Genomic DNA, 15,738 nt, shown 5'->3' with positions numbered 1-15,738 from the left:
TTCTCATCTCCTCTCTCGTTCCATCTCTCTCTCATCTCTCCCTCTCATCTCTCCCATCTCTCTCTCATTTTTCTCTCATCTCTATAATCTCTTCCATCTTTTTCTCATCATATCACATCTCTCTCATCATATCTCTTTACATCTTTCTAATCTTTTTCTCATCTCATCTCATGACATCTTTCTCTCTCATTACATTTCATCTCTCTCATCTTTCTCATCTCTCACTCTCATCTGTCATCTCTCTCATCTCATCTCTTTTCTCTCTCATCTCACCTTATGATATCTCTCTCATCTCATCCCATATCATCTCATCTTATCCCATCTCATCTTACCTTATGACATCTTTCTCATCTCATCTCATCTCATCTCATCTCATCTCATCTCATCGTATGACATCTCCCTCATCTCATCTCTCTCTCATGACATCTCTCTCTCTCCCATCTCATCTCTCATCTTATTTCATCTCATGACATTTCTTTCATCTCATCTCTCTCATGCAATCTCTCAATATTCATTATCTTCACAGCTAAGGCTAACCACCCTGACCTGAAACATCATATTATAAAATTAGTTGGATTTTAAAATGGAAAGATATAATGTTTTGTGTGTGTTTGTGTGTGTGTGTGTGTGTGTGTGTGTGTCTGTCTGTCTGTATACCTCTCAGCAACACTGGCAGGTTTGATTTTCTGGATTGTAATGACGTGTTTGTTCCTGTAGAGGGCAGTGGTAAGGATCAGTCCCAGCACAGAGCCGGTGCTCTTCGTGATCTCCACCTGCAGAGGACCTGAGGACTGTTGCACTGAGTCTGACCAAACACACACACACACACACACACACACACATGGGCAAATTCAAAAACACTATTCTTTATTTTGTTCAGACTAGAGGTGTGTAACTTAGAGGAATCATTTGTGAGGCATCAAAATAGTGGGAGTTTTGTACACATTAGGCCATGCCCACTGCAACATACCTCACAAGAGAGAAGTCTGAATTTGGAAGTAAGCCTGTTTTCAGACCTGTGTTTCTGAGCTTTGTTCAGGAACGGGAACACAATTTCAGTGTCTGGTTATGCAGCTCACATGTGAGTCTCCTGATTGGTCAGAGTGCGGCTAATTATGTGCCAGGGTTTCAGTCATAGCCGTCATCCGTCATGAAGGATAGTCAGCGGCTCTGAGAGTTTGTCGCGGCTTTCTTTATAGCTGTAATTTTTCAGTTTGAGCAGGAATCAAGGTTTCATCAAGACAATATTGTTCAATATGGTTCAAGCCCCAGTACCACCAAGCTCCACTGTTGGGCAATTGAGCAAGGCTACTTAACCTTCCCTGCTCCGGAAGCACTGTATCATAGATGCCCCTGCGCTCTGACCCCAACTTCCTAAGCTGGGAATTGTGAAGAAAAGAATTCCACTGTGCCGTAATGTACGTGTGGCGATATTAAAAGCTTCTTCTTAAGTGAGAAAGAGGGAAAAAACTCAGTCACAGATTTTGGTAGCAACAAGCTAGCCAGCTAGCTAGGGGTGGTAGTAGATCAAGTCATTAAGGCTCTGAGTTGTTGACTGCTAAAATCGAGGTTCAAGCCCCAGCAGCACCAAACTGCCCCTGCTGGGCCCCAGAGCAAGGCCCCTAAACCCCCAACCAAGGCTTCAGAGGCACTGCATCATGGCTGACCCTGCTCTCTGACCCCAAGCCTCCAAGGATGGGATCAAAATAGAGTCAAACATTAGTGATTGTTTTTCTCAAGGCAGAACTGTATGGTAAACAGTGTTAGTAGACGTTTCTCCAGCTTGTGTTGTGACGTCGACTGATCTAAAGTAAATTCTACTAGTTAAGTTATCTAGTTAAAGCTGCTGATGGTGCGAGTGAACATGTTGAGCTGATGTCATGTGCTGAGGGTTGAGGTGAACCTTCCCAAATGTAGGAATTTTGAGTTGGTGTGTAGGTATTGTGTGTGTGTGTGTCAGTTAAAAACAGGGTAGCAGAAGGTGAATGTTTGTGCTTCAGTGTGCACGTGCGCTCACCCATAACAGTGATGTCGTACTCGATGAGGAAGTAAGCTTCCTGGCTGCTCTGCATGAGCAGAGTGAGAGCATCGGCATGTTTCCGTCGGTTTAGAGCCACACCGTTTACACTCAACACCCGATCGCCCACATGCAGAGTCCCCTCCCTGAGAGAGAGAGAGAGAGAGAGAGAGAGAAAGGAGGAGAGAATGAGAGAAAGAAAAGAAAAAGGGAAGTAGAATCAAAGAGATAAAGAATGGACAGAGAGAGGATGGAGAGAGAGAGAGGGGAAGAGAGGAAGGAGGGCAAGAGAGATTGGGAGGGAGGTAGAATATGAGAGAGAGAGAGAGAGAGAGAAAGAGAGAGAGAGAGAGAGAGAGAGAGAGAGAGGAAGAGAGGAAGGAGGGGAAGAGAGATTGGGAGGAAGGTAGAATATGAGAGAGAGAGAGAGAGAGAGAGAGAGAGAGAGAGATTGAGAGAGAGAGAAGGGGATGAGAGGAAGGAGGGGAAGAGAGATTGGGAGGGAGGTAGAATATGAGAGAGAGAGAGAGAGAGAGAGAGAGATTAAGAGCTGAGAAAGGAAAGGCTACATTAGGTACCTCAGAGTGAGTCAGATGGAGAGATAAAAATTCTTAATGGAGACAAAATTGTAAAAGAAGCTAAAAACAGAGAATGACAGAGAGGGAAATTCATCTATGAAATGAAATAACATTTACATGTTTACATGTTTACACGTTTCCCTTACACGTCAGTCAGTCAGTCATGTCATGTTTGCTGTCTGCTGATTGCTGCTTCTTTATCTTTCCACACGAGGTACAAAGCTAAACGTAGCTAACAGGCAATAAAAGCTTCTAGCTAGCAGTTTAGCCTTGTGCAGCCTGCCCACACCTGAGCGTGATCCTGGCACAGAGTTCAACACTAAACCACCTGCTGAGGAAGAAACTGCTTCAGCTTCCAGACAGAGCTGCCACTGTTTTTAGCTCTCTGGCGTCATTCTGTCTATTTTTATAGACACAGAGTCACACAGAGTCACACAGAGTCAGAAATGACGAAAAACTCTGGAGTCAGAAAAAAAAGTTTGAGGTGAGCGTGAAAACCTGAAGACGTTTCCTTCACATGATGCTGCTGGGCATGAGCTTTCCTTACCTGGGTGTAATGTGAACCTCATAGTGCACTCACAATCACACACACACACACTACTGAATTTAAACATTGCACCCAATTACCCAATCAATATGGACCTAAATATACTCACTGAATCTAAAACACACACACACACCCAAACACCATGGACCCTAATATATACTGACTCTTAAACACACGCACACATACACAGCATTTAAACACTTTCTACACAATTACCCAAACACTAATGACCCAAATATACTCAATGAATCTTAAACACACACACACACACACATGGCACACACACTTATTATATACCTAACACATTTCACAGAGCTGTCTCCTGGCATATATGGACACAGTTAAACACACACACACACACACACGTGTTGTTACTCATCATATCTCACCTGTCTGCAGGGCCTCCAGGTCTGACGTAGGTCACTACTAGAGGACGAGCCTTATGCCAGTCCTCATGAAACCCACCTGCAAAGATCACACACACACAGACACACACACACACACACAAACACACACACACACAGCATGTTATTTTATCTCATTATAATGTCATTTGCTGGGTTTTTTTTGTGTATAATTCAGTCTTTACTATATGATTGATGACTACAGCTGGTTTTTGAAACCTGCAGGCACCAATTATACCAAAAACCCCTGTGGTAAATGAAAGGAAACCCTGCAGGTGCTGACGTACCTCGGAGCACGAATCCAAAACTGTTGCCTTCTTTTTCCAAGCACACCTCGATGGTTTTGGAGATGACGCTGCTCGGACTGCTGGGAGCTGAAACACGCAGACAAAAAACAGCAAAGCCGCTCAGCAACAACGTGCTGGAAATAAACGTCTCGCGTCATCCTCTAGAATAAAGCTCGGGTACTCGGTCACTCTGATGTTGAGCTTTACCAACTCTGCACACGTTTTTAAACAAACTTGACTCTGATATTTGATACAAAATCACACACATCTAACAGGAAGCAAGGATAAACCTGAAAACATAGATAACGCTAGCTCAGTATTTCACTTGCTAGATTGTGAGTCTAAATCACTAGGGTTCTTCAGCTAGGTTCTTTTCTGTCCATCCCTCACACACTGTGTAATATCTACAGAAACATTCAGGACTTTCTGCACTCTTGACTTTGGGACTTTCGCGAGCGTACCGAGAGGAGGCAGCTCGTACTCCACCTCCAGCACTACCCTCTCCCCGATGTTCTTCAGCATGCTGATGATCTCGTCATGCCGCAGTTTGGACAGGTTGATGCCGTTCACGGACTTTATGTAGTCACCCACATTCAGCTGGTCGCTCCTGCCAAGGAGGAAAATACACACTGTTATATCATTATTGCATTAGTAATGATGGATGGCCAGAACAATTTCACACACACACACACACAAACAATTGTACTGTAGGGTCACAGCTTCATACTACAATCAAACACACACACAACACACTTGGTACAGACCAATCAAAACGCCAGACCATACTAAAAAACACACAAACACACACACACCCTCTGCATTAAGATGTGATTTGGTTAAACATGGGTTTGCACTCCCCAACTTCAACCAATTCTACACAGGCACACACACACACACACACACATAACACATAACACACCCTTAACTTCAGCCTACTCTATGCACACACACACATAACACTCCCCAACTTCAGCCTATTCAAACACACACATACACACACAACACTCCCCAACTTCAGCCTATTCAAACACATACACAGCTTCCTCAGTCCTGAATATGTAAGAGACAATTGTTATTGCATCATAACCTATAATCAATCCTGTTTCAGTATGCAAATGAATGCATTATATACAATGCTGAATACAGTGCTGCTAAACCTGCTTTCCTCCACTGAATGTGACTCCTTTCACTCACAAAGATTGTTGTATTAGTAATGATAGATGAACGGATTTTAGTGAGGTGAGAGGTACGGGTTTTAAAGGTGTGTGTTTATGGATTCTTGATTTCAATTACATTTTAGCAGAACAGCATCCTATAGAAGGAAGACAGGTCTCTGCAAGGCATTATGGTGATGATACGACTTGTCATGACAAATCAAGAGCTATGTCAGCTTCATATAAAGCCTTTAAAATGCAAAGCAACATACTGGTGTGTGTGTGTGTGTGTGTGTGTGCTGTGTAGCTTGAGCTGACACATAATGTGCTTGCATGGATGCTAATTTAAGCTTCTCTGTCTGCTGTCCTGCAGCACTGTGCATTTGCCTGTTAGCACCATTAACACACACACTCATTCACACACACACACACACTCACTCACTTACTTAAGATGCAATTTAACTAAACATGGGTATTCAGAATTTAACACACACACACACACACAACAACAATCTTTCTACAGGGTCACAGGTTTGGCCTATATTATAAACACACACACACACACACAACAATCTCACTGCAGGGTCTCAACTTAATACTATACTACAATCTCACACACAAAATACACTTGGTGCAGAGCAATCACAACTCCAGACTATACTACACACACACACACACACACACACACGGTTGTGACTCCTTTCGCTCACAAAGGTTGTTCCTTATTTGTTTAGTTGATTCAGTGAGTTCAGTGAGTTGTTTGGTTAGCTGGAGATTTCCACTGTTTCAGTGCATGTCGTAGTAACCTGTGTTCGTCTGCACATTTCTGGCGAATCATTTAACGAATCAGTGAAAGAAACAACGACTGAATCGACTTTAACTGAAATCACTCAAGTCACTAAAAAGCCTCATGTCTAATTTGGGACTTTTTCATATTAATAGAAACCGAATTTCTGGATGAGGATTAAAGTCTTTTTGCCCTTTAATTTTATAGAAGTGCTAAATCAATCAATTAATTATTTTAGTACTGGATCTAGAAAAGATTTTTAAAGGGTGTTGTGGCTGGTGGAATTTGTTTCCATCTCCTCCACAAAGAAACACATGATGAAAGGCTAGGCACACAGCGAACTTGTAATTTTGCACTGTCTCACACCTCCTTCTGCTACTAACTGTGAAGAGGACACACACACACACTACCGCACTGTTATTTTTACACCTCACAAGTCAGCTGTGCTACTCTATTTCAATTTTTTTCAACGTCCAAACGTGTTTGCCAGACCTCATGGTCTCGGGGGTTGTTGTGATGTATCAGCACTGACCCTGAGATCTCACGCTCACACACACAAACACAAACTAAAGCTGTGTATGCGCCGAGTTGCCGGTTATGAACACCTATTTAGAAGCATGTTGCACTTTATACATGAACTTTAAAGCCAAAGCGAAACATGCAGAAGTGATATAATGCAGGAAACAAGACACTTATCCCCGAGATTAATCACACACAGCCAGGAAAAGATGAAGACGCTGCTCAGGAGGTCTTTAGTGGGTGTTAAAAGCTGTAATGTGTACCAGGATAATGCATCCTGCACCATCCACCACTAACCCTTACTGTTTACACCAAAATACGACATCTCTATGTTGTCTGTACAAATCTCTTCTTCTCCATATTAACAACGTTGACACCTGACGAGTCTCCTCATCAGCTGCTCCACCAACATCCCACAGAGCATCTAATATCTTTCGTATGCTTCTATAGCCACAAGCTTGAATATTCTGAGTATTTTCAAGTCATTGTGCAGATTTATTAGACGTATTTAGGGTGTGCTTGTCAGGCGAGCTGCAGAAAAAGTCTTTTATAAAAATAAATCAATTGAAGGGTTAGTCAATGCTTGTTTATCACTGTATAAGAGAATCCATCCATCCATCCAGCCATTTTCTACACTGCTTATCCTACTTGGTTTTGGGGAACTGGGAGCTTATTGGGACAGTGGTGGCTCAGGTGGTTAAGGCTCTGGGTTGTTGATCAGAAAATCAAGCCCCTGCACTGCCAAGCTGCCACTGACCCTTAATCCTCTATGCTTCCAGGAGCGCTGTATCATAACTGCCCCTGCACTCTGACTCCAACTTCCTCAGCTAGGATATGCAAAGTATTCCAGTGTGGTGATAATAAAGGCTTCTTCTTCTTCTTATCCCAGGAGGCTCCGGGAACAAGGCAGGGCACAATCATGCACACACACACACTCTACAGACAAGTTAGAGATGCCAATCAACCTATAACACATGTCTTTAGACACATGCAAACTCCACATACACACATATATGGCAGAGACAGGAATCAAACCCCCAACCCTGAAGGTGTGAGGCAAGTGTCACCAATGTCAAACCCAGCTACTATGCTCCTTTTATGATAACTAATCAGGCAGAAAATACTGGGTGGTGGTGGAAAAGACAAATTCCCATTGACCAGAAATGACTCAAAGAATAGTAGTCTGTGCAAACATGAGGGAAACATTGATCATCAAATCATGCAAGGCTGCATTATTATAAAATTAGAGATGTGTGTGTGTCAGAGAGAGAGAGAGAGAGAGAGAGAGAGAGAGAGAGAGAGAGAGAGAGGAGTCTCACCTGGCTGCCAGGCCTCCTGGTCTAAGGTTCGATACTCGCGGCTTGCCATCTTTGTCCGATCCTCCAGAGATGGTGAGGCCAAGACTGGAGCCTTCTCTCTTTATCAGCTCTACTGTGGTCAGCCCTCGAATCTCATCTACACACACACACACACATTCTGATTTTTTACAATATGACCAGATAGACAGATAGAGCACAATAATCCATTTCGGATTTTAGATTACTAGCCAAACCAAATAGGCCATGCCCCTTTGTTTATGACACCACATTATCTCTATCTAATCTGCACAGTGTTAAAGCTTGTAATGGTTTCTGTAATAGGTTCATCAGTGTTCTTTTTTAATTTTATTTTTATTCTGACTTAAATATCAGTAATAACAATAATAAATAAGTCTTTTTAAAATAATATACAGTATATACTACGGTGCTGATGAAGACTAATTTTCCATAATGTAAAGGATTTTAAAAAATGTCTGCCTGCTGTTAATGACTTTCCCGTAACCGGATGCCATGTTGCGTTTTAATCCTTAAATACTGTAGTTTTATTTATTTATTTATTTATTTATTTATTTATTTTTCTGAAAAGCACCAGTCATTTTGATCAGAGATTTCTGATAATATTGATAGATATTATACCAAATTCTTTAAGATGCTGAACACTTTGAGATCATTTCCAAGAAGCGATTATTTCCCCTCATCTTTGCTGATCTATAAACAGAAGCTAATTTGCTCCAACAATCCCTTAGAGAGTATGGAAGCGTGAAAAGGAAAAGGGGGACACGTTGTGTGAAGAATTAAACAGAGTAAAACTCTAAAGAGTCTCTAAAGTTCAGCATCAGTCCCGGAGCAGACGAGCCGTCTGTTCACCTCAGCGTGTAAGACTATCATGACATCTGGGTGTGTGTATGTGTGTGTGTGTGTGTTAAACCTCTCAAGAGACATTTCAAACATTTCATTCCTGTTAATCTTCTTTAATAAGCTCTTTACCTGGAATGCTGCGCCTCTTTGAGACCGTGCCGCTGTCGTTGGCTGCACAGTCTTTATTCCCTTTCGAATAAGGGCCGTCATCTGGAACCATAAAATAATAATCGTCATTAGCGATGCATGGAACATCTGGCAACCCTTCCTCACTGATCCATGGCTTGAAATAAAGGAATTGTTTGTGTAAACGTACATGTGGGAAATTCTTTTCTTTACTGTGAAAAAATTAGACAGATTTTGATATTATAAGATTAAATGAACTCTTTTCTTTATTTTTATTTGTCCATGTCACACTCCGCAGTAGCACTGGTTCATGGCTCATATGAAAGTAGACTCACAGGGCTTTAATAATTTGCGGTTTTTCATAACTACACCTAGATTGCTAGGTATAAATACTATATTATTTTATAGCGGTAGCTGTTTACAGAATGTTATTTTCAATCAAGTTTTAGCTCTGCTGTCTGTCTTTATCTCTGTACCAGAGCTATTGTGTAGAGATGGGGATTTTTTTTGCCCAGCAGGGGGCTCACACCCTGTCTAATATCCCATCACCTTTGGCACTCAAGGGGAAATTTCACTCAGAGACTGAGAGGCATGGCAGGGGTAAGGCGACAGGCGGCGTCCAGTTAGGAGCATCACAGGGGCAGATTTCACGAGTGTCTATATAAAACACGATGTGTCAGTGTCACCTCTGGCAAGCTGGTGCTCTGGGTGATTATTTATGTTGCCTTGTGTGTCTACCAGGGAGTTTTACTGATATTCTACATACAGAAACCCAACAGTCTCCTGACGAATCTTATAACTTGACTTGCAGCTGAAGTTCATATTATTTCTATATCTATTTTTTAAAAATAGTTACAAGTTTGTAATAGTTCTATTGGAAGATCAGTTTGATTAGAAATCATAAGAAAATTGAAATCCTGGACTGAGTCTGAAGAGAAATGTCTAGAAATAGGGTCAGTAATGTTAGTCAATTTATTGTAGATCTTTAAATCACTGACTATGAGAACATTCCCATCTCAAACCCGAATCCCTTATGTCCCCTCTTTGTAAACATCAGACTCGGGATGGAGTTCTCAGTTTCCAGTTCGTTTTGTTGTTTATGTTTTTAATACCAAAATGTATTCTGCTGGTTTATGAGTCACATGATACACATGGTGTTACTGAGCCAGTGTCTTTCAAGGAGAGTGTGTGATGATTGAGACATGCAGGCTGTACGATGCTAAACTGGTATTAATCTTCGCTTAATTGTTTGCTCCAGTGCATATAAAGTGTGCTGTTCATGCTTCATAATAGTATCTCTAACTAGTAGTAAAACTCCCTGGTAGACACACAAGGCAACATAAATAATCACCCAGGGCGCCAGCTTGCCAGGGGCGACACTGACACATCGTGTTTTATATAGACACTCGTGAAATCTGCCCCGTTCTGCAGCGGTGATGCTGTCAACTGGACCCCGCCAGTTGCCTTACCCCTGCCATGCCCCTCAGTCTCTGAGTGAAATTTACCCAAGAGAGCCAAATAGGTCAGAGCTATCACTACTACTACAACACACACACACACACACACTCACAGCACAAGGAAGTACAAGGAAGCACATGTGAAAGGTGAGGATCTCCAGACTGGCGTTTTTTTCCTATTTAGAACAAACTGAAATTTCTGAAATAAATTTGTTTATATATATATTGTTGTTATATATATATGTATATATTAGGTTACAGTTTGCTACCCTATCAAAAATAGTAACTAGCACCAGAGCTATTTTATATTTATATATCCATCCATTGTCTATACCCGCTTTATTCCTAATTAGGGTCACGGGGGCCTGCTGGAGCCTATCCCAGAGCACACTAGCTGAGAGGCAGGGGTACACCCTGGACCAGTCAGGTCGCCAGTCCATCACAGGGCCACACATTTAGACAGACAACCACACAAACACACACTCACACTCACTCCTATGGGCAATTTAGAATTACCAATCCACCTAATGTACATGTTTTTGGACTGTGGGAGGAAACCGGAGTACTTGGAGTAAACCCACGCAAGCACGGGGAGAACATGCAAACTCCACACAGAAAGGCCCCTGCCTGCTCGAACTGGGATTCAAACCCAGGACCTTCTTACTGTGAGGCAACAGTGCTAACCAATATATAAGAAGCATACATGGCAACCCTCAACAAGATATATATGTATATATATATATTTCTCTTGTTTCTTTTGCTGTTAAGGTGCTGTACAATACAAAAAGTTTCATGAATCACTTTTGGCACGCACAACTTATTTTCACACAAGTCAATTAAAAAAAGTCATAAAGTAATTTAGAGCGTTTCACTCCGACAGCCCAGCTTGCCATGACACCATTCCTGATGTAGGTTAAACGCCGGATGTTCCTACAATGCTGGTGGGCCTATTTTCAGACCTGGATTATTTTTAGATCCCGACACAAAACCTGGTTAATATTCTTCTCTCAGATCTCCACAGTTCTCCGTGAACATCTACAATAACGTTCTGGACAGATCAATGAGTCATTGATCGCGTAGCGGTGAGGCTTTCAGACACAGAAAATTCCACAAGAAGACACACCTCAGTGTATTAATCATTAATTAATGCTAATATATGGTTAAAAACTTGTTGAGGGTTGCCAGGTATGCAAAAAGTACACAGGTGGACAAATATAATAAATCATTCCAATAGTAAAAAAAACTTAAAACATGGCCATCAGAAATCGCAATCTGACTTCATTCATGTGTTGAATGAAGTCAAACACACTTTATAATGGATGCTTATAAATTCAATTGGGTGATTAGCATTACTGATACCGTTACTGTTAAAGTTGATTATTTTTCAGCAATGGGATTAATATTTTATTAGTTAAAGAATGACAGATCATGCTGTATATTTTGAAGTTACATTTAAGGTTATGAAATGTCCATGAACCAAGATAGTTCATATCTCTTATGTTATGTTTAGCGGTTATAAGCAGTAATAGCACTAGTGTAGAATTCTTTGATTTGACAAAAAATGCTAGAATATTCAATGCGAAATGACTTAATTTACGTTTTAGCAGTTAGCAAAACAAGTTTCATCTGATTTGTTCCTGTCATGTCTCCTTATTTGAGTTTTTTTGTGCCAGAAATTATGATGTCATCACTTACCATAGCAAAACATATTGTTCATTCTTGTACATTCTAGCATACACTCTTAAGAACCAGTTTGGTGTCTAATTAAGCTAAGCTAATCTGTACCTCCAATGAGATACTGCACCTAGAAATAAAGCCATGTTAATATCACCTGTATTGGTATAGTGCAGTTTGTTATGTAAATAGAGACGGATAGACGGAGATGGCGAGGATGGCGAACGATGGCTAGACTCACCGTTGCGGCCTTCTTTCCGTAAACCGCACAGCATGGCTGCGGCGTCACGTCTCCATGCTTTTCCACACTGGAGTAGGAGACACGTTTATATCCTGCATACGCTTTTACTAACCCACAGCACTACGTCCAAACTCACAGTGAGCATGCTACACCATATCCTTTCCAAAAGCAAGCCAAAGCTTCTCAATGTGTTTGCTTTAGAGTAAATTCGGCTTGTGCGTCTTCGATCGGAGATCCCGTATCATCCACGGTGCCGTTCGACTCTGTAAACGTGTACAGGGAATGTTTACTTTTCTAAAAATTAAAAATCTGCAGCCAGGTAATGAGTGAGTGTGTAAATATTTAAATGACTGGACATAAAACATCAACTGAACTGAACATTTCTATCAGTCTTCATCCAACACTTGTCTCTATAGAGATACTAGCTAATCATACTCAAGTACCAGATTGTACTTTGTAAAGATATACTGGCTATTGGTCATTCATAATCCTAAATATAAACTCTAGCCTCTAAAGAGACTGGCTATCCATACTCTGAAATCCAAACTCTAGTCTCTAAAGAGATACTGGCTATTCATATTCTCATTACTACACTCTGTTGTCTAGAGAGATACTGGTCATTCATAATCCAAAGTTTAAACTTAGCCTCTAAAAGGATACTGGCTATTCATACACCAATAACCAAACTTCAGTCTTTAAAGAGATACTGGTCATTCATAATCCAAAGTTCAAAATCTAGCTTCTAAAGAGATACTGGCTACTCATATCCCCATTACCAAACTCTAGTCTCTAAAGAGATACTGATTATTCATACTCCCATTTCTAATCTCTAGTCTCTAAAGAGATACCGGTCATTCATTATCCTAAATACAAACTGTAGCCTCAAGAGATACTGGTTATTCATACTCCTATATCCAAAGTCTAGTCTCTAAAGAGAAACTGGCTATTCATATTCCCATTACCAAACTCTAGTCTCTAAAGAGATACTGGCTATTCATATTTCCATTACCAAACTCTAGTCTCTAAAGAGAAACTGGCTATTCATATTCCCATTACCAAACTCTAGTCTCTAAAGAGATACTGGCTATTCATATTCCCATTACCAAACTCTAGTCTCTAAAGAGATACTGGCTATTCATATTTCCGTTACCAAACTCTAGTCTCTAAAGAGATACTGGCTATTCGTTTTCCAATTACCAAACTCTAGTCTCTAAAAAGATACTGGTCATTCATAATCCAAAATGTAGCTTCTAAAGAGATAATGGCTACTCATAGTCCCATGGCCAAACTCTAGTCTCTAAAGAGATACTGTCTACTCATACACCAATATTCCAACTCTAGTCTCTAAAGAGATACTGGTCATTCATAATCCAAAGTTCAAACTATAGCCTCTAAAAAGCTACTGGCTATCAGTATCCCCATTACCAAACTCTAGTCTCCTAAGAGATACTGGTCATTCATAATCCTAAATACAAACTGTAGCCTCAAAAAGATACTGACTATTCATACACCCTTAACCAAAGTCTAGTCTCAAAAGAAATACTGGCTATTTATTCACACTACAATATCCAAACTCTAGTCTCTAAAGAGATTAGGCATTAATACTCTCATTACCAAAGTCTAATCTCTGCATAGGTACTGGCTATACATACTCTAATATCCAAACTCTAAAGTAATACTGGATATTCATATGCCAATATCCTAACTAGAGTCTCTAAAGAGATACTGTCTATATCTCATTTCTGGACCTAAAGCGATTCTTCAACATCGGACTCTAATGTTCAACATAAATACTGCATCAGAAATACTGCCGCTAGAGATACCGACAACAACACTGCCTCGATGCTTTAACACTAGTCCCCAAACAGGAACACATTTTTATCCTGCAATAGCCAAACTTTGTCTAAACATACACTGTTCACATACCAATATCTGAAAGACACCAGTCTCCAAAGAGATACCAGCTGTCCAATGAGTCAAACTAGGAGTTATGTTCCAAAATCCAGCCTCCAATGTCCACTTATCTATACATCAATATCGAAAATAACATCCATACTACAATATCTCGTAGTACAAGTTCTTGTTTCCAGAGACGCTGTATATCCAAGCAGATACCTAATTTTCATATTCCAGTATCCAGACACACTATACTCTAATATTAAACCTCTAGTGTCCAATATGAACATATAATAGACAAAATCTAATGATCTTAACTTCAACATTAAGAATCTATTGAATATTTATCATCCTGCTTATAGGAACTTATTATGCATACTCCGAGGAATATCCAAAGTCTTGTGGATATCCATACTCAATATATATTTCAATATCCACTGAGATGGTGTATAATTACATACCAGTTATTATACCATCTCTAATAAAGGTACTGACTATCTCCGATAACACTCCAATAATGTCCTCTAATGTTCAGAAAGGTACTCACTATGCGTACATCTGTATCAACAAAGCCATCCATGCCACAATGTCCAAACTCCAGACACCACTGACTACTGCTTCCCCAGTCCACAGTATCCGAAATGTAACATCCAAGTAGATTTTTCACCCACAATGCGACATCCAAACTGTAAAATCCCAAACCACATCATCCAGTCAGGAACTGATCATCGTTTCCTCAGTCTTCAAACTCTAGTCTCCAAACTCGGTGTCTTACTTCACACTGGCTGATCCGTGTGGGGAGACCAGCATGCCAGCTGTGATGGAAGCGTAACATGAGGCTGGAATAAAAACACTGCTGCAATGAGACTCCGAGCGACGAGGCTCTCCCCCGCTCTCCCTCTCTCTCTCTCTCTCTCTCTCCTCCTCCTCTCAGTCCTTTCACTCCTCCCTTTCTTCCCAGGCTCCTGAGATGTTCACACTCATCTCTGTCCTTCCTCCTTTTTGCTATTAATCATCTCTATGGCCACACACACACACACACACCAATACACACACAAACACACACACCAATACACAAACACCAACATAGACACATGTAACATAGTGTTTATTTCTGTTGGGTGTTAGGATTCACACACACACACACACACACACACACAAACCAACACAGACACATGTAACATAGTGAGTTTCTTTCTGCCAGGTGTTAGGATTCTCTCTCTCTCTCACACACACACACACACACACACACAGGCACATGTACAACAGTGAGTTTCTTCCTGTCGGGTGTTAGGATTCACACTCACAAAATCACACACACACACACACACACACACATACACACACACACACACACCAGCATAGACACATGTTACATAGTGAGTTTCTTTCTGTTGAGTGATAGGGTTCACACACACACACACACACACACACATACACACACATACATATGTGTGCGCGCCAACACAGACACATGTAACATAGTGAGTTTCTTCCTGCTGGGTGTTAGGAGTCTCACACACTTACACACACACACACACACACACACTCAAAATACCCATGTTCCCATGTGTCAGTAACATCAGTACCCAAACATGTACTCAATTCAACACACCCACACACACCCACACACACATGCACACTATCACCCAAACACACTCATGTGTCACTAACATTAGTGCGCAAACACCTACTCAATTCAACACACACACACACACACCTTAGTACACACTCCAACACTAACACCAATATCATATATTCATGACATATATTCATGTTACTCTTTTCCACTTCGTCTTCCTCAGGCAGCTCACACTGGCAGTATGAGCTAACAGAATGCTGTATTTGGAAGCATTCGCCGGTTTACACGTCAA

General features: G+C 41.0%; 1 protein-coding gene across 4 annotated transcripts in view; it reads right to left on the bottom strand.

Annotated features, from left to right (window-relative positions):
• grip2a (glutamate receptor interacting protein 2a) overlaps positions 1-15,738 on the bottom strand; it is a 37,088-nt gene that overhangs the window by 18,542 nt on the left and 2,808 nt on the right. For 3 of the 4 annotated variants that reach the window (XM_058388845.1, XM_058388847.1, XM_058388844.1), the window contains exons 2-8: positions 8,600-8,680; positions 7,613-7,748; positions 4,295-4,440; positions 3,834-3,920; positions 3,532-3,607; positions 2,018-2,163; positions 658-805 (exon numbers count right to left, since the gene is read on the bottom strand). In XM_058388845.1, coding sequence (XP_058244828.1) covers positions 658-805; positions 2,018-2,163; positions 3,532-3,607; positions 3,834-3,920; positions 4,295-4,440; positions 7,613-7,748; positions 8,600-8,680 — 820 coding nt within the window. Of the gene's footprint in view, positions 1-657; positions 806-2,017; positions 2,164-3,531; positions 3,608-3,833; positions 3,921-4,294; positions 4,441-7,612; positions 7,749-8,599; positions 8,681-11,968; positions 12,232-14,411; positions 14,777-15,738 lie in introns of those variants that run through there. The other variant, XM_058388846.1, reaches the window with a different exon arrangement.

This window comes from Hemibagrus wyckioides, linkage group LG05 (genome assembly GCF_019097595.1).
Source record: "Hemibagrus wyckioides isolate EC202008001 linkage group LG05, SWU_Hwy_1.0, whole genome shotgun sequence".
Lineage (NCBI taxonomy): Eukaryota > Metazoa > Chordata > Actinopteri > Siluriformes > Bagridae > Hemibagrus > Hemibagrus wyckioides.
Note: the sequence above shows the minus strand (reverse complement) of the source record. Positions and strands in the feature narration are given on the sequence as shown.